Source organism: Elaeis guineensis, chromosome 14, assembly GCF_000442705.2.
Source record: "Elaeis guineensis isolate ETL-2024a chromosome 14, EG11, whole genome shotgun sequence".
Lineage (NCBI taxonomy): Eukaryota > Viridiplantae > Streptophyta > Magnoliopsida > Arecales > Arecaceae > Elaeis > Elaeis guineensis.
The window spans coordinates 64,327,599-64,345,608 of record NC_026006.2 but is presented as its reverse complement, the minus strand read 5'-3'; the positions used below and the strand labels follow the sequence as shown (position 1 = coordinate 64,345,608).

Genomic DNA, 18,010 nt, shown 5'->3' with positions numbered 1-18,010 from the left:
ACCAAACTTATCCAAATTACCTTCCTTGTATTTCTGAATAAATAAATAAGATATAATTTGCTATCCAACAAAGAATGCGTAATAAAGGGTCTAGAGGTCGGGAAAAAAAAAAAAACGACGCATATTCTCTCAGCTACAGGAGAAGTATGTTGCTATCTTTGGTTGATGGAATGGTGGATGGGCTGTGCATAAACAAAATTTTTTTTTTACAATATATGGTGGTTTTTTTTAATTTACTTTGTCAGTCATTGTTTGGTTTGGATGTAGTTTGTTTTTATATTTCTCCACAATTTTGACTGTGTGTCATATTGCTAGCCTAATGTCTTATGATTCCGAGTAATATTGCTGCCATGCTTTTTTTTTTTTTTTCTTTTTTTGATGATGATGATGATGAATTACATGGTTTGGATATGATTCAGTTGATATGAGGAACCATGTTTCAGTTTCTTTTCTATCACCGTAAATGACACAAGCCCTCATAATCTGAGCCCATGCAATCCATAGAACCCTATGGTATCTACTAAGATAGAATTATTACGCATATTTTACTGCTAGTTTTCTCTTTTTAATTATTTTTAGGTTAGCATACAAGATAAGGGTTACCACGAATTTCTTTGAAGGACTACATTGGAAGGACTTGACTTTGTACTTGATATGTCTTATAAAATAAAGTTTATTGCTATCTACGGATCTTGGGTCTCAAAACAGTGAAATGGAATATGCATTGAACATTGGATTTTTTTGGAAGCATAGGCTTGCTGTCTCCCTCCTTGTAATACGTGACCTTTTTAATACTACCTAAAAATTTATTCATATTTGTATGGTCTGTCATCATTATTTAAAAAAATAAAAAAAAATCATCTTGGAGCATGGAACTCTGACAATTAAAATTTTGCACACAACTTAATTGGTGCTAACTTGGAAAAATTGCAAAGATTGCAAAAAAATGATTAGCAATAAACTAGTAGTATTTTGTTCAATTTGTTCATGAATGAATATCTAAAAATAATTAAAATAGCATACTTTCCAAGCTTTATGTCATATTTCATGACTTGAAAGACCAAGTGATATTTTTAATTGTCAGATACCTAATAATGTCAAAAATGAATGAGCAAGTAATACTCAATATAATTAATAATGATTTAAGTTCCTTGTTTCACTACTGAAAATGACTCTTGTTTCCAATTCAAAAATCAATATAAACTATTTCTTAAATAGTTTTAGGTACATTTATAATAAAATAATATCATTTTAATAAGGAGAACATGATCAAAACTATTATTTAAGTAATAAGTATATTTATAATAAAATAATATAATTTTATTAAGAAATACATGATTATTTCCATAATTTTGTAATTAATATAAATTGTTATTAATTGAACACTGAGAAATTAATTAATAATATTTGATTCAAGCAGTGCATTATTGATTCAGATCATATAGGGAAAGGAATACTATTAAATATTTGATAGAATAAAATTAATATAATACTAATAACCAATTCATTCAACACATGCCGATAGGTTAATATTCATAATTATAATATTAAAATATATAATAATATTTAAATATTATAAACATAGTCGACTATATAACAATACTAACACACTCTTTATAATATGTTTTTATTTATATTATTAATAACAAGGAAGATTAAATACATAACATAAGTTCACTAAAAGGAGGCAATCTCACCACCTGCTCCAGAGATGATCATATCTTCCCACTTTTAATCCAACCCAAACATAGAAGTCATGAAAATTTCATGACTTCAACAATCCGTACTTTCCAAGCAAATGAAAGGTAGAAGTGCTCACTTTCAAAAAGAGCACATTTTGAAAGTGTCATTTTCAGAAAATACCTAAAAGTCACTCCCAATCCACTTGCAAAACCAAACCGGCCCTAACATGGATCAAATACAAGCAAAAAAAACATCTCATGAGTGTCTCTGAGGCATGACATTGACATGTAAGTGAACATAAAGTGAGAATACAACAGATTAAATAACCATCAAGTTCTGTTTAGCAATATAAAGGGATCAGAAGTTATCCAATTTCTACAAGGATATGGACTAAATTCAATTTGAAAATAGAATTTTAAATTATCTGGCATCATTAACTCCCAAACCTAACTACCGGAAATATATTGAAATTAATGGAATATCAACATCTGCACCCTCATCATTCTCGCAAGCTGCCACAATATCCAGATGCCGCCTGTAAGGGGGTACTTCAGCCCTTGCTACATCCCTTGCTACATCCACAACCTTCTTGTCCATCCTATCCCTGTGCCTGGGGAGCATGCTATTGTAGAGTAAAGAGGAACCATACGAGATGCTGTATGCATTGATGCCTTTGTTCTTCAGCCACTGCAAGAGCTCCCTCAGTGTAAGATCCCCTTTTATGATCCAACGGTCCCAGATTGTCCAGCTCATGTCCTGGTGTTTGTTTAACTTGGGTGCAACTGGTTCGGCCATGGACAACAGTGGAAGAGCAAGGTTAGCAAATGTGTTGCGGTAATCTTCAAGCTTGTGCCCACCATCAAGAACTTTGTAAAGCTCGAGGCAAACAACACCAGTGGCCATTGCTGTGGAAGTTGCGATGGCAGGGATGATCCTGCCAGCTTTTATTTTAGCATTCAACTTATCGACTTCTCCAATGCCATAGTTTCTCGCACGCATGTTGGCAAGCCCAGTTATCAAGTCCATGTGATAATTTGTGTCATCATCCTGTAAAAACAATGAATAAAATAAAATTCAAATAGAAATCAAGCATTTCATAAGCAAGAGCAAGAACTATCAGAGACCAAGACTAGAGTTACCGTTAAGAGTGAGAACCCAAGCCCCCTCACATGGGAAAACCTAGCATTCAAATGAAAAGGACATGATAGAGAACATATAGAAATACGTGGGTATGATAGGATGATTCGATCAGGTTGTAAATAATTTGCAGACTGCATGCCAAAAATCTAGAGAAGAATAGATTTCAACAAAGTTTTAACAAGACATGGAAAAGATATGCATGTGCTTTTGATTTAATAGAGCTTCAAAGCCATACAATAAATGATGATGAGATGGGAATGAGTAGGTCAACAAAACAAACAGGTTGCACTAAATAAGCAGAGACACAAATTGGCAGACGACCAAGTAAATTGTCACAAGAAAGAAGCTTGGATTTGTGTCAGCGGTCATGATTAAAGAAGCAAGCATACACGGAGATATTGAGAAAGAATTGGAAAGGCTGGTAATATATGCACTCTTTTGTAGGAGTAAATGATGGAAGGATTCCATAAGTGGGAAGTATTGTGCTTGTCAGTCATGATTAAAGGTACAGAGTTTTTCAGCTGTAGAAAATTTAAATTTTTCAAGAGAGATCTAGAAAACAAAGATTAAACAAGGAAATCCAAGCCATTAGACATGCTACACCTTCAAGTAACATGTACTGCAAGAAAGCAAAATGCTATACTATAATCTAAAACAAAAGCCTCCAATTAAGGCTCAGCATGACTTCTTTTCTCCACACATCCCTATTCCCTCTCCCTCCCCCAATCTTAGCAAAACAGCTTAGTCAGTTAAGCTCTTATTTCAAGGGAGAGATAAAAGATCATCTACAAAAGTTTAAGTGTTAGCAGGTTAACATATGAATGTTACTTGGTACTATTAATTTCAGTTACTGGATTAATGGTCTGCAGCTGTAAATAAAGGTTTCACTGAATATGACCTTGTGCCGAAGTTAAAATGCAACCAGTCTGCCGAAAAGAACTGACCTTCTCAAACTGTATTGGGTTCATTCGGAAGCCTGCAGGCAGCTTCCTGGCACATCCCTCCAGCTTGGTAATAAGTTCACTGATGACAACAGCATCATCAATAGAAGCAGCAGATAAGCTTGTTGCTTTCTCATCTGTTACAATCTTTACTCCTTTCTTGGACTGAAAATCGGGTACTGACACCTTATTAATTGCATCAGCCAACTCCAATGGGCACCTGATCCAATCAGGTATGGATATCCCAAATGTCTGTGCTCTCAATACAGAAGCACCAATGACAAAATTAAGGTGGCCCGGGTCGCTAGTTGAGAATTGCAATGGATGCGGGAAGCGTTTAGGAGCAGACCAAAATGGTGCACCAGTGCTGGTGGCAGAATCCTCGGGGAAAGTAAAAGTTAACTGCTTCACACGATTGACAAAGTAATCTTCAAACCTGTGAACATATAAATTAGAAATAATTAAAGCACAGCATCACAAAGAAAAGAAGAAAATATAGATGTTCCAAATACATATGACAGTTGGGCTACATGCATCCATAACATCCAACTCTAAATGCTTGCATTTGCCATGCTAACCATAGCATTTTTGGGTAACAATTAGCCAAAACTAAGTTCAGCAATACAAGATAAATTTGAATTCCCCCTCACCCCCACAAAAAGAGGGCAAAAAGACAAAACTGCAAGTAATGGAACTTTACTTCAATCGTGCCCATGTGATGCAATCTTTGAAATTCTCACACCACTCCTTGTCAAGGCACTCTAAAACACGTTCAAGTAGATCCCTAGCCTGTGCATCCCCTGCATTTTTCAATGCAGAAGTATATTCACTTGGGTTGGAAAGGAAAGTGTTCACTTCATTGGGAGTTTTCTCAAGCAAGCCCTCAAATTCAGAACGGGCCCACGTCAGACAGTGATCAATATTATGAGGAAAAGAGTGAACCGTGCACATGGGTGCCTGCTTCTCAGGAGGGTCTCTGGAGGCCCCATAATTCTCAGTCAGGTGAGGTATGACCATCTGTGTGTTGCACTTGGCACCCAGAGTTCCAGATTCCAATAGTGGCTTCTGGAAATACAAGCATCTCCCATCAATGTACAACCTGGCAGTCACATTGTCTAATGCATTAATAACAATATTCAAGCTCTCCCACAATGCATCATCAAAGATATTCTCTGTCTCTGGGCAAGCTCGGTTTTGAAGTGCTTCTATATGGAGGCTAGGGTTGATTGAACTGGCAACAGAAGCAGCTATGGTGGATTTAGGCTGCCCAATATTCCAGTCATGGAAGAGAAACTGACGGCTGAGATTACTCTTCTCAATCACATCATCATCTGTTATTGTCAACTTCCCTTTTTGGCTGCAAGAAACTCCCATTAAGGCTAGGTTCTTCAAGAATTCACATCCAAGAGCACCAGAACCTACAAGAAACACTTTAGCCTCTTCCAGTTTCTTTTGAAGCTTAGATCCAAACACAGAAATTTGAGCATCATAGCGGCAGTTCAATGGCTTCACATCATCAGGCTCCAATGGTTCAACAGGAAGAGACTCTACTGAATCAAAGTAAAAGAACTGCCAAGTATTTCATTAGACATATATCATAAGGATTATCACAAGGAAAAGAAAATCAAATCAGAAGCCTCACCTGGAAAAGTGGATGAAACTTTCCAGTGCATGCTTTCACGACCTCCTGGCCAACTATACCACCAAATATTGCAGCCATAGGATTCAAAACTGCCCTAGAACCATTTGCAAAATGGCGTAGAAGTTTCTGATTTATTTCTTCCAGCTTGCCAGCTCCCAAGCTTTCATTTATACTGATAGCAAAAGCCATCAGCCTCTGAACATCCTCCTCCGATCCAGCAACAGGAAAACATCCCAATTCATGCTTAAATTTATCTAAGGCTTGAAAAGCCAAATGTAGCAGAGGTGGGCGGTCAAATTTTGAAAAATCACTCAGAAGAAACTCCCCAGGATCACTGAGGGCATCCCTTAAAGGTTTGAATTGCAGGACCTTAGGTTGCTTTACCTGTGTAACTATTCCACCTTTCTCATATGCACCAAAATGACTTGTATCTTCTTCAAGAATAAGTGATTGTGCCCTTGCATTTTTAATTTTACGTGGCTTTCCATCGTTTAGTTCTGTCATTCCCTGAACTTCTGAGAAAACAACAAGATCTCCATCCTGGAACTCTAACCGCTCATCATCAACGCCAAATACAAGGGCAGGATTGCCGTTGCTAATAGACGCAACGATACCTGTATGTGGTTCCTCACCATCAACATCAACAACAGTAAACTCTGGGCCAAAGTCACAGAACACACTGCCAAAAAGGCCTCGAACTTCAGATTTTATAAAGGAAATTGGAGGATGTTGACTGTGGCAATAATCATCAAACTCCATCGCTTTGTCCAAACTTATATCAGTAAAAACTACAGCCTGCAATGCAGAAAACTAATATTTGTCAAAAATTCAAAATATTCACATCACGGATATGACACTAGCATCTATCATCTTGAAAGGAGCATTGCAAGAAAATAGTACATATATATGAGCATGCATAAGTTATATCCCCCGCTTTCTCCTCTAAGGGATATTAATAGAATCGGTGATATTATCAAATTAATTGCTTGGACTTTATGATATATGAATGAAATGCATAAAACTGATGTTACATGATGAGCATCAGTTGCATCATTTAGAAATTTCTTTATAGAATATTGACTTCTCATCCATCACTAATAAATAAATATAGAAGCAGGAGAATATATCTTAGTTAATTTTCAATTTTCATGATTAAATTCATGCAGGCTACTTGTGATTCAGATCATAGAAACCAATTGATAATCATGAGGGTAGAAAAAAGAAAATGACTGTTAGGTAACTTTCGATCCGCAGCTGACAGCTAACTGATAAGCATTACTATTAAGTATGAAACATAATTGGGTTTGCCGCAATGTTCCTACATTAAAACATTCATGACTTAACACAATTTGAATTTTATGAGGTTGAATGCTCCTAATTGTGACTACTTTCCAGTCTAATATCGACATTAAAACTTGCCTCTTACAAACTTTTCAATTACAGATATTGCACATACTTTCACAAACTACATATGTCACTCATGCATGCGAAGCTATGATTGTGTAAGAGTGATTAAAAGCTAATCAAGAATTAGCATCATCCTGCAATAGTTTGAGAGGAGTATGTGACTGATGAAAACAGTGCCAATAGTAGCTAATAAGAAGGGGGGAATATACTGATAATTTTCTATAAGCAACAGACCTGAAAGTCAGAGAGATGCTCCTTGGTCAGTTCTCCTGTTAAGGTAGAAATCATAACTGCATTGTTAAGCTCTCGCAGCTTCTTTATACAAGCCACAGCTCTGTTCTTGCCAATATCCTCTTCATAGAAAAAGAAATTGCTGGATAAGTCCCACAATCCCACGATGCCCTCATCATGTAATGTGATAGACTTGACACCAGCAAGTGCAAGGTTCTTCGCTGCATGAGATTAAAAAGAATTATTTAAGTCTAAATCCAACAATAATGCATACACTAAAAGAAACCGAAAAGGAATTCCAACCTAATATCCAAAAAAAATACCACGCTTCTAAGAATTCCCTGATATAATGTGGTGGAGTAAAAAATCTAAAATTACACAAAAAGTGATTTAGACTATGAGTTTTGGAGGACATGTTACCACATAGAGAAAACCAGAGGAAAATGTAAAACGCAATTAACCATTGGAGCATCTTCCAATCATTAAAACCTATCAAAAGATGCAAGGACTTTAGCACTAAGATATGACCTTAGAACTCTACTAATCCCCTCATTCCCACAATATATACTCAGCATATTGCATCACAATGCTCAGCAACAAGCCCAAAGCATACCAAAAATGCCATGCATAGAGGCATGGTTTTGTCACAATGATTTTTAAGAGGTGATGGTGACCGAGGCAGGATGGAGCATAACAAAGGCAAACAATGGATGCTAACTGATTAGAGTGACGACGAAGCCATTGGTTGTCCTATATTTACTTAGTTGCAGATCAAGTTTGCTTTAAAAACTAAAAAATAAACTCAGATATTCTATACTCTCTTTTTTTCAATTTTCGCAGCACATTTTTCAGTCCCAATCAGCCCCTGAACTACCCCCTCCGTCCCTCTAGATACCCTGCTGCAGCCAGTTACCTAGCAGATCTGAATCTGAGCCTTCATTCATCAAATAAGGGACTAACTTTTTTTCCTTTTTGAAAGTGACAAAAAGGAGCTCACTTGCTCTGAATTTCAGACCAGCAGAGCCAGCCAGAATTGCCGGTAGTTCTTATCTGGTGAATTCCAGGAGAGGAGCAAACCAGTCAAGGTATAGCTTTTCTCTTCCTCTTTAAGCCTATATGGTCTTACTCTCAGACTAATTTAACAGTAACCTTACGGCCCTAAACAGCCACTTTCAATCATTCATATGAAACCCATCAATAACACCCATTAAACCTAAATTCCATCACTCTTTAAGGCTTCAAACGCTTTATTAGATCTTCAAATCTGAACCTAAAATCTGGTTCCTTAAACTGAACTGACCTTAAAAGCTCCATATTTTTCCAACATAACCTCCCATAAAAACCAGCACAATCCTTGTCCAATTGACCTAAGATGGACTCTGAAACAGTGAAGAAACATAAAATTTATTAAGAGGTTTACAGTGGGTTATGTGACAACATCAGATGCTTCTTCTAGGTGCAGGTGTCTTCAAAAGATGAGGCAACACCTACTGCTTGGTGTCATCAAGCGTGAAAATATTTAACTTATGTTTGTAGTGTGACATGCAACAAAGAAATCCGGCATTTGCATAAACTTAAGGTGTCATTGACTGTAGTAGGGCATTATCTTAGCCTCAAAAAATTATGGCTTTAATGTCCATGTAACATGGACATGTAAGAATACTGAATGGCAATCTAATATGTCAATTTATTAACATCCCAATTGCAGTAAATCCCTAATTGTGCAACACCCTGCTAACAAAATTTCAAAAGAAAACAAATGTCATGAAGCTCCAACAAATAAAATCCAGATATACAAGTTCCAATGTATGCGTAGCCTAAACAAAAGCATTTAATTTTCAAGAGTTGAGGTCCACCTGTAAAATGCTGATGATCGGAAAAAAAAAAAAAAAAACAACAGCGCTCATCAGAAAAAAAATACCTCATTGAAACCTTAACAGAACTATTCTGCCCATGATCAAATCCATGACGTTCAGGATTCTCGTTTCATGTTGACAAGGAATGAAGAATAAAATAAAAGAAAGAGGTGAACGTCATTGGATTCTAGATCTACATCAACAGAGGGAAAGGTTAAAAGAAACTGCTGGATATCGGCGATTCAATAACCACTCAGAAATAGTGGGAAAGAACTGGTCTTTGATCAGGTTTCCTTGCATCCATTTCATTCCAAACCGAATCCACAGCCAGCAGACATATAAACGTTGGGTTCAAAGAAAGAAAGATAAAGAGGAGAACATCGCCACCCACGCATCGGTGGCTTTACCTATCTCCGCCCCGAGCCCATTGAGCCCTGAGATGAGAACACTGGACGCGAAGAGCCGGCGCATCGTCTCCCTCCCGTAGACAGCAAGCTGCCGGCTGTGCAGGTCCTCGTCGATGTCCGCACCATTCCTGCCATTGCTGTCGCAGGCCATGCCATGTGGTGGCCTGTGGTTGCCGTCCGCCGCCACCTCCGACTTCGAGCACTCCACCTTCAGCTTCTTCGGCACCACCGCCTCGCGCGGGACCCCCTCTTCTACCTCACCTCCCGCCGGTCTCTTTCTCGGAAACATATGGAGCAGCGCCCTGCTCAAAGCCCCCAAACACCTCATCACCATGATCAAAACCCAAAAACAAACGCCAAAACAACAAAACGAACGCGATCGAATGCAAGAAAGTTTCCCTGACCCTCACCCAAATCGATCGGCATCTAGGAATCAAGGGAGAGACGTGGTTGAGGGAGGAGGAGAACGTACCAAAGAGATCTCGCGGTGCAGGGGAGGAATCGGAGGAGAGGGAGGGCGAGAAGAAAGCGGTGAGATTCTTTCGGCGTTCGCTTTCTTTTGCCGTGGCTTCTCTCTTGCACGTTTTTTTGGGTAGTGTTTTGAGAACGATGGGATGGGGAGAGAAACTTCACCGGGGCATCGCTGAGACCGACCTTGGATTTGTTTCTCCTCCGTTCTTCTTCTCTTCGTCTCTTATTTATAGATAGCGGTATTGACTGGAGAGGAAAGCGAATATATTGAGACCAGGTGAGCTTGGGTGGGGACGAGCGAAAGATGCCATATACGATATGCCACGTAAAATTTTTATGAGGGTGGATATATGCCGTTGGATTTTCGCCTCCAATATATCCATGCCGTATATGTATAGCGTCGCCATGCCGCGTGCATGTGCTGACGCCGGGGCAAGGGAGTGAAGCTGGGGGAGGATCAGGGTGTCGCATAGAAATTCCTATGAATTCGTCTGTTTCATAAGAAACTGCCACAGAGCACGGGTCGATGATTTGATCTAAGAGTAAGACCGTCTTTGGTGGATCCATTTGGGATTTTCTTGATTTGGAGTTAGGATGGGAATGGACGGAGATGCACAAAAATCATATAAGTTGGTCTCCAAAATGGAGCTCGAAATGGGAAAAATACCACTATACTTGTGTATCAGCTATTTCACAGGCATCCGGGAATACATCGATGCCGTCCGTGCTTAGCGTCATGCCTTTTGCACGTGCGACTACGTGGGCGAGGGAGTGAAGCTGAGGGAGGATCAGAAGATGAATAGAAATACCTTTGCACTCTTGTGCTTTATGAGAGAAAGTTGCGAGCATGGATTGATGATTTGATCTACAAAGTTTGGTGGATTCGTTTGTGATCTACTCGATTTTGAGTTACGGTAGATGGAGAATGGTGGCATGGACTGGGGGTGCAGAAAACCCATATACGTTGGTCTCCAAAAAGCTGCTTGAAATGGAGAAATGCCCCTCTACTTGTCTATTTTGTTATATACATACATGTACATACATACCTACATGCATGCATGCATGCATACATACATACATACATACATACATATGTATGCATGTATATATGTATGTATGGATCTGTATGTATATAAATACACAGACATAGATATAAGATGTTTAGGTTATGCAGAGCTATCTACGCACTATATGAACATTGGTATTGTGATATACGTGTTAATGTACTCAGCGATCATTTAAGTTTGTTGCTTAACATGCAATAGCAATTTGATTAGTGAAGTCTTGTTATATTATATGTTAAAAATAGTTAAAAAAATAAAAACATGATGTCGTTGGTAATAACGATATTCATAACGATATTAGGTTATGCAGAGCCTTCTTTGTAATGCCGATATTAATAATGAAAATTTTTGTTCGGAAACTACGAAAATTTATTGTTTAACGTGTAATATAAAGTTAGCTATTGATGCTTTCCATTTATCAACGGACCAGCAAATGCTTTAGTCAGCGTTGCTGGTCGCGAAGAATCGGACAGCTGCGGATCTCTTCCAATCCAACCCACATTTTCAGCCCAACACCTCAATAGGGTCCTGCCTTGGAGGCCCATCAGTTCAGTCCGGCCCAATCACACCCGCTAAGGAGTCCACCGCTCCCTTCCCCCGACGCCCGACACCACATTGGCGGAAAGCGAGGGTAGTTCCTTTGGAGTCCAGCTTCATCGTCTCCAAAGCTTTTGGAACATCGGCGCCTGAAAGCTTGAAGAAAGGTACAATCCAGAGCCCCAATCCTAACCTTAGGTCCGTGGTCTTCTTCGATGTAACCCTGGTTGCAATCGCGCAGCGTTCGGAAGGGGGAAGCGGGGATGTCGAGCACCGTCGATGCGGCGGGGGAGCCGATCCCGACGTCAGCGGTCCTGATGGCGGCGTCGAAGCACATCGCCTTGAGGTGCCGGTCGGAGAACGTGGCCTTCATCAACTGCAAGAAGAAGGACCCCAATCCGGAGAAATGCCTGGACAAGGGCCGGGTGGTCACTCGCTGCGTCCTAAATCTGTAAGGATTCTCAACACTACATACAAGTCTCCGATCCTCTCATGTTTTTCTTGCTGGAATCGTTTATGGATTGATGATGGAGTTTATTCGTTCTTTGCTCTTGTTTTAATTTGTTCATATTTTATTGCTATGCAATATGCATCCTAAATTTCATTGTAAATTCAAAGCCTGCGGTTATTGTTCTCTCAATCTCTCTATTTTTGCTATTTATCTAGATTAAGTATTTGATTTTTGTGCCTGCTGACTTGCTTCTTTGGAGGAACAAATGGTGGTAACATGGTAGAAAGTGGAAGTTTTGGTGCCCTGGAAGTGTTATGAGCCTTTCCATTGTGATCGGTGTGAGAGTTTTTTTCAACTGGATTTTAAGTTTTCAATGGATTACAATTCGAAATTACGTTTTTCTTCAGGTCCTCGGTCAAAACTTGTAAAAAACTAAGATGTCTGGAGCTTTTTAATCAAAAAAGGGAGAAAACTCACCCTTTGATTCTTTTACTGCATGTTATAATTCTATGACAAATAGTGTCTCCTACATTGATTATCATTCACAGCAAAATGTGGATTGAAAATCATGAACCGCATTCTTTATCTACTCCTCTAATTTTGGAAGGAATATTCCGAGCAATTATGAGAATCCATGTAGATATGTATTTAGTCCTACATCGATTATTTGCTAGGAAGATCTTGGATACCTATATAGGGTCAAAGAATCCAAATAATACCTTCCTACTAACTTTTTTGGATGAAATCTTAAGTTGCTACAAATGATATCAGAGCCGATCCAGTTTATAGTTTATGTGGACTAGGAGATACTAAAGAATGGCTTCACTAGGGCTGACCACGGATCGATTGTGTTGTTGATGAATGGATGCATGGATTTGGATTCTTAATCTGAGATCGTCAGGACTTAAATAGAGAGAGTACGTGAGGATTCGGGCGAGCGTGCATTTAGTCCCACAGTAGTTATTCGTTGGAAAAATTTTGGATACTTATACAGGACCAAAGAACCCAAATGATACCTCCTGGCTAGCTTTCTTAGGTGAAGTCCTGAGTTGTTATTAGCAACTCTATTGTATATTGGTGCTTCACTTTATGTGTCCACTATATTTGCTTCATGCTTGAAAAGTGAATCTATTCCTTTTACTTCTATGTGCGTTCATCAGGTGGCATAGACTTGCAAGATCGTATCACCTGTTCCCCATGTTAGTGGTCTGTTAATTGGATGCAATCATATTACAGACTAGATGTGATTATATTTGGAAAATAATGGTTGAAATATAGGGATCATGAAAGGTGATAATACAACTTCAACAATCACTTGAATAGTGCAATTTTAGCTGGAATGTACATGAAGAAGTACCCATTAAAGTCAATGACAAAGAGGTACTTGGTTATCATATCTGATGTCTCAAATTTATTGCTTATGTGAGTTGAATGATAAGTTTTATCTAATAAGAGATAGTGTAGATGAAGTTGGTCTTAGGGAAAGGGTGTTTTAAGGCTTTGTGTGTTTGGTACATGCCATAAGGCTTAAAAGAGCAAAACAATTGGAATATACTTCTATGATCAAAATGTTTTTGTGATGGGAATTTGGGAGTAAAAGTTTCATTCACATAAGGTGAGAATTGCAAAGATGAGAATGCTGTGATAAATAATGGATAAATTTGGAAAAATAAACTTATGTATGAGTGTAATAAATCGGAGAAAATGTAGGATTGCACTAATTAAGGTTGATGGACAACTGAATGAGATGCTTTAAACATGTATGGAGAAGATCTAGATGCCTAGAAAGGAAATGACTCAATTGTGAGGTAGAGGGTCCTAAGAGGAGGGGAGGATAAAAATGAAATAAAGAATGATAGGGAATGTGAGGAAGGATCTATAAAAAGCAAGTATCACAATGGATTTAATCTGTAATGCAAATGATCTTAGAAAAAAGATTTATTAAGGTTACTGCAAGCATTTTGAATAAGTTTTCTTGGTTGTGGTTATGATTATGGATAAATTTACTGCTGATAAATTTTGGGGGACCTTGCCAATCTGATACTTCATATCATCTCTGTAACTTATCATCTCTCATGGAATCTTATGTAGAAAGACAAACAACTTAAAAACAGACTAAATGACTGTGATTCATTCATTTCAACTTTTGACTAATGAGGAGTTTTGGCATTATTTCCAGTTAAAGGAGGGTACCTTTTTTTTTTTTTTTTTTTTTTTTTTTTTTTGTGTGTGTGTGTGTGTGCATGCTCACGCACGCAGTGTGTGCGTGCATGCGTGCTCTACAAACTAGAACTTCAAAACATTGCTAGAAGGTCCACATGATTCCTTAACCAGAGAAACATTATGCTTCTCAAAATAAAAATCCTCATCCCTGCTCAAAACTCATTTGACAAATCAGAAATAGCCAAAGAGGCATATCACTCTTTTGGCATGCTAGCACTAGGACATCTGTTGTGATCAATTACAACTATTATGAGTTGTGGAACTGGGGCATTAAACTAATGAGTAGTGAACCAGGCTACAATCATTCAATTCCATATGTACCTTTCATGGTCTTTTCTTTTTGTTACTCTTATTATTTAATAATTCTATGGAAATCAAGATGTTAGAGTTTAAATCATATATCTTGTTAGATGGTTTATTTTCTGTTTTTCCCACTAGCTATCAATGCCAAATAGTCTTCCTGATTTCCCATTAGCTGTCAATGCCAAATATTCTTCCTGAGTATTTTTCCTACTGACTTATTATGAGATCCTTGATTAGATGAATATGTTCATCATGCTTGGTAAAGTTTCTGAATGATGTATATTTCTATCGGGAAATGTTTAGTGGTGTTTTTATCAAGAAAGCTTGGGAGATCATCCAACTAGATTGTATTAGTTTTTGTTATCCAACAGTCCAACCTCTTGACCGCTAGTTTAGCACTTTGACTTTTACTATAACATTGAAGATTCATATTTTAAAAAAAATGAAATGTTCAAACGATCTTCATCTTTGTGGTCATAATAATGGATTCTTGAATCCTGCAATTGAACATCAAAATTCAGACACCTTGCTATTATTTTCCATCATCTTAATACGACACATTTTAGTGATGGGACATAATATTGGTTTAGTACATGCTTGTTGTTCAATTTGACAATGTAATACATGAAATTAGCTTTTCACTTTATAAAAACCCAACACAACATGGAAATCACTTAATTAGATGTTCTGTTATGTGTGATATTGATGTCGTGGTTGAAGAAAGAGAAAAGATTTTAGCTACAAGAATGATGAAATTAGTGGCATGGACATCCTTCTTCCTGAGCATAGCATATTTTAGTGTTTTGGCTGTTTTCATATCAAATACTTGAAATGCAATCATGTTATTCAAACTTTAATGTTTTCTGTTTCTTAGATAAACTGGTATCTGATGATTAGGCTGCCTTAAAATTGCACGAGCTTTTTTTTTTTTTTTTGGTATCATATTCCCACCTCCAGATCTCATTTTCAGATGTTCTTATTGTGCCAATCCCTTAAAGAGAGAATCAAGGGCATCTCTATTAATCTTGAAGACTTGAACTAGCATGTATTTAATGATTTACACACTAGTAAGCTTGTGAGCGGGGCTTTGTTTGGGATGGTTTGTGGCTGAACTTGGTCCAGCATAAATTTAGATCTAAAAATTTGGTCTCAGCCAACCCGAAGTTGGAGTTATTATAAGTCAAATCTAACCCCGTTAGGCCCAAGGTTTGATTCTGACAGGTCTCAGGTTGAACGATGGCCTTTAACATCAAATGCACCTATTTCTATATTTTCATTCTGATCATCGTCACCTGTTAAGTTATTAATGGGATTTTTGTTGTTAACAAAAATCTCTTCCACCAAGGACAATACAAACATAATCTGACAAGACAGACCTTATTTATTATTCAGCACAAAATCTGTACTTGAGTTTTATTGAATCTAACTCTGCCTCTGGTGATGAATCTTTATAAAGTTGAAAGCTAGTTCTTGTTCTCTTTCAACGTGCTTGGGCTAGCAATCAGTGAGTTTCCATAAATCTGAGCCCGGTCATTTATGTTATGTTACATAAGTAATTTATGTATTACATTGATACAACACTGACATGATTTATTACTTCTATGTAAGTGAAATTCTTGTCTATTTGTGTTCTCAACAATATGCATGCGAGCTCATGCAGTAGGCCATTCACTTTATAAATTTGGATGTCATGGTAAGTCAGTGGAATGGGAAAAAAAAAAAGGACATCAGTAAAAGTACAAAGAAAAGGTAAGTCATTCATAAGCACCGGAAACAGCAGGCTTTGGAAGTTGGGCACCAAGGAGAAGGGGGATGACAGGTAGGTTTGTAGGTGTGTCAGCTAGAGGCATATTGATGCAGAACGTCTGGTTGAAGAGTACTTGGGCCAAGGTTGCATCACATACAGAGAGAGAAAGGGAACTAACCATTAGATGGTTTAGAGGGGCTGTAAATTTGCTCTGAATTCAGTAGTCATTGTGGTTAAGTCATAAGCTCTCATGAGATTCAAAATTAGTATCATTTTAGTTAATCAGTATTTTTTGAAAAAGAAACTCAAACTATTAGCTTGTGACCTGCAGTTTGAAGGAGCTTCATCAGAGGTGTCCCAAAGAGATGGATGCTTATGCAGGCTGCATGTATTACCACACCAATGAGTTCGACTTGTGTCGCAAAGAACAACAAGAATTTGAGAAAGCATTCCCAATTTCTGAGTAGTCTTGTGAGGTTGCCTGCAATGGTCATGAGAAATTACTCTGGAGAAACACAATTCATGGATTCCTCTGTTCTTTTTTCCTTTAATGAGGCTGTCTTTTGGCACCAAAGTATTTCATCCTATCTTTGCAACAACATTTCTGTTGGAAATTAATCTGCTTTCAGATCCTGCTGTATAAGTTGTCATCGGGCTAAACAAAATCATGTGGAAAGACCATGTCGATGGTGCTTGCATATTTTTGTTTATTAGGCAATGTAATGAATAAATTGAAGGCTCTATATTTCCTTGTTCAGGAGGGACTCCATAAAATAGAAATACAAGCTTGCGATGTTTCAGGTGGGCATGCATAAAATTCTTAGAATTCATGCCAGCCATTGCTTGGATTAGCTTAATTAGGAGTACAGGCTGTATGTTGTGGAGCTCAGTATTTAATCCAATTTATTTTTTTTTTGGTGAAAAATTATTTGCAGTTCCAGTGTCAATAGCTGCATAATCTACAGTGTTTACATCATCATCATGCAAACCATTGTGTGTTAAAATTGTGGCCTGCTGCAGGGGACAATTTTGGAATGAGAAAGATTTAGAGGATCGAGTGGGTTTCATGCTATTGGCTGTTTAAACTTGATATCAACAATTTGAGGATGAAGTCTCGCTACCATAGTAACTTGAGGTCATCCAGTTAACCAGCCAAATCCCACACAAAAAAACATGAATAAATTTACCCAGCCAACAATCCAAAGAAAGGTAGATAACCAGGTTAAAGTTATTCCAGGAGAAGGGTAAAATAAGTTCAACCAGCCCCTCTGGTCCCTATTTTTTCAACCGTTTTACTCCTGGATACTATTTTGTATCATTTCTTTATTAGTAACCCTTCACTCTTCGTAAGATTGCATTCACGATCGATAATGGGTATAAACAAAACAGCGAGCATCGATGGCTGGCTAAAGGTAAATGCCACCGGTTAAAGACCGACTCTTTTTATCACTTGCCTCGTCAATAAAAAAGACGTTAATCTTGTGAAAGATATCACAGCTAAGACTGCCATAATCATTCTACATAGTATTGACAAGTCCCTGTTTAGTTCTTTAGCTCTATTATAAGCACCAACAATATAAGAAACCCTGATAAATCCAGAAAACATAATTCTTAGAGAAATTCTTTGTGCACCACTGGTGGTGCAGAACGTACGCACCACGGTAATTGGCTCACATGCGGAGCCAGAGCAGAGCATGATGTGTGAAAAAAATAAAATTTTTTTTTGACCTCGTGCGTGAACTAATCATCACAGACGATGCATGTAATTCTACACCGCCCGTGGGGCACAGAGAATTTCTCTAATTTTTAAGCCCCCAAAATTCACCCCTATCTACGATCGGAGCCTGAAAGGGCTGGTCATGTTTTTCTTTGCTATTTTCCCCGTGATTGCTGTGTCCCATTTTTGG

At 38.0% G+C, this 18,010-nt stretch overlaps 2 protein-coding genes across 3 annotated transcripts; one reads left to right on the top strand and one right to left on the bottom strand.

Annotated features, from left to right (window-relative positions):
* Nucleotides 1-1,919: 1,919 nt before the first annotated feature.
* On the bottom strand, nucleotides 1,920-9,955 carry LOC105057138 (ubiquitin-activating enzyme E1 1). Of its 2 annotated transcripts, XM_010939620.4 has the most exons (7): nucleotides 9,780-9,955; nucleotides 9,308-9,609; nucleotides 7,048-7,265; nucleotides 5,407-6,201; nucleotides 4,465-5,333; nucleotides 3,768-4,200; nucleotides 1,920-2,730 (listed from the first exon to the last, which is right to left on the bottom strand). In XM_010939620.4, the coding sequence occupies exons 2-7, from the start codon at nucleotides 9,594-9,596 to the stop codon at nucleotides 2,134-2,136; spliced, it is 3,201 nt and encodes a 1,066-aa protein (XP_010937922.1). In that variant the 5' UTR covers nucleotides 9,597-9,609; nucleotides 9,780-9,955; the 3' UTR covers nucleotides 1,920-2,133. The 2 variants fall into 2 exon arrangements, with proteins under 2 accessions (XP_010937922.1, XP_010937921.1); XM_010939619.4 differs by lacking the exon at nucleotides 9,780-9,955 and having other exon boundaries at nucleotides 9,308-9,656.
* Nucleotides 9,956-11,414: 1,459 nt separating this feature from the next.
* Nucleotides 11,415-16,911, top strand: LOC105057140 (NADH dehydrogenase [ubiquinone] 1 alpha subcomplex subunit 8-B). Its single transcript, XM_010939621.4, has 3 exons — nucleotides 11,415-11,546; nucleotides 11,621-11,830; nucleotides 16,435-16,911. The coding sequence occupies exons 2-3, from the start codon at nucleotides 11,643-11,645 to the stop codon at nucleotides 16,568-16,570; spliced, it is 324 nt and encodes a 107-aa protein (XP_010937923.1). The 5' UTR covers nucleotides 11,415-11,546; nucleotides 11,621-11,642; the 3' UTR covers nucleotides 16,571-16,911.
* The last annotated feature ends 1,099 nt before the right edge of the window (nucleotides 16,912-18,010 follow it).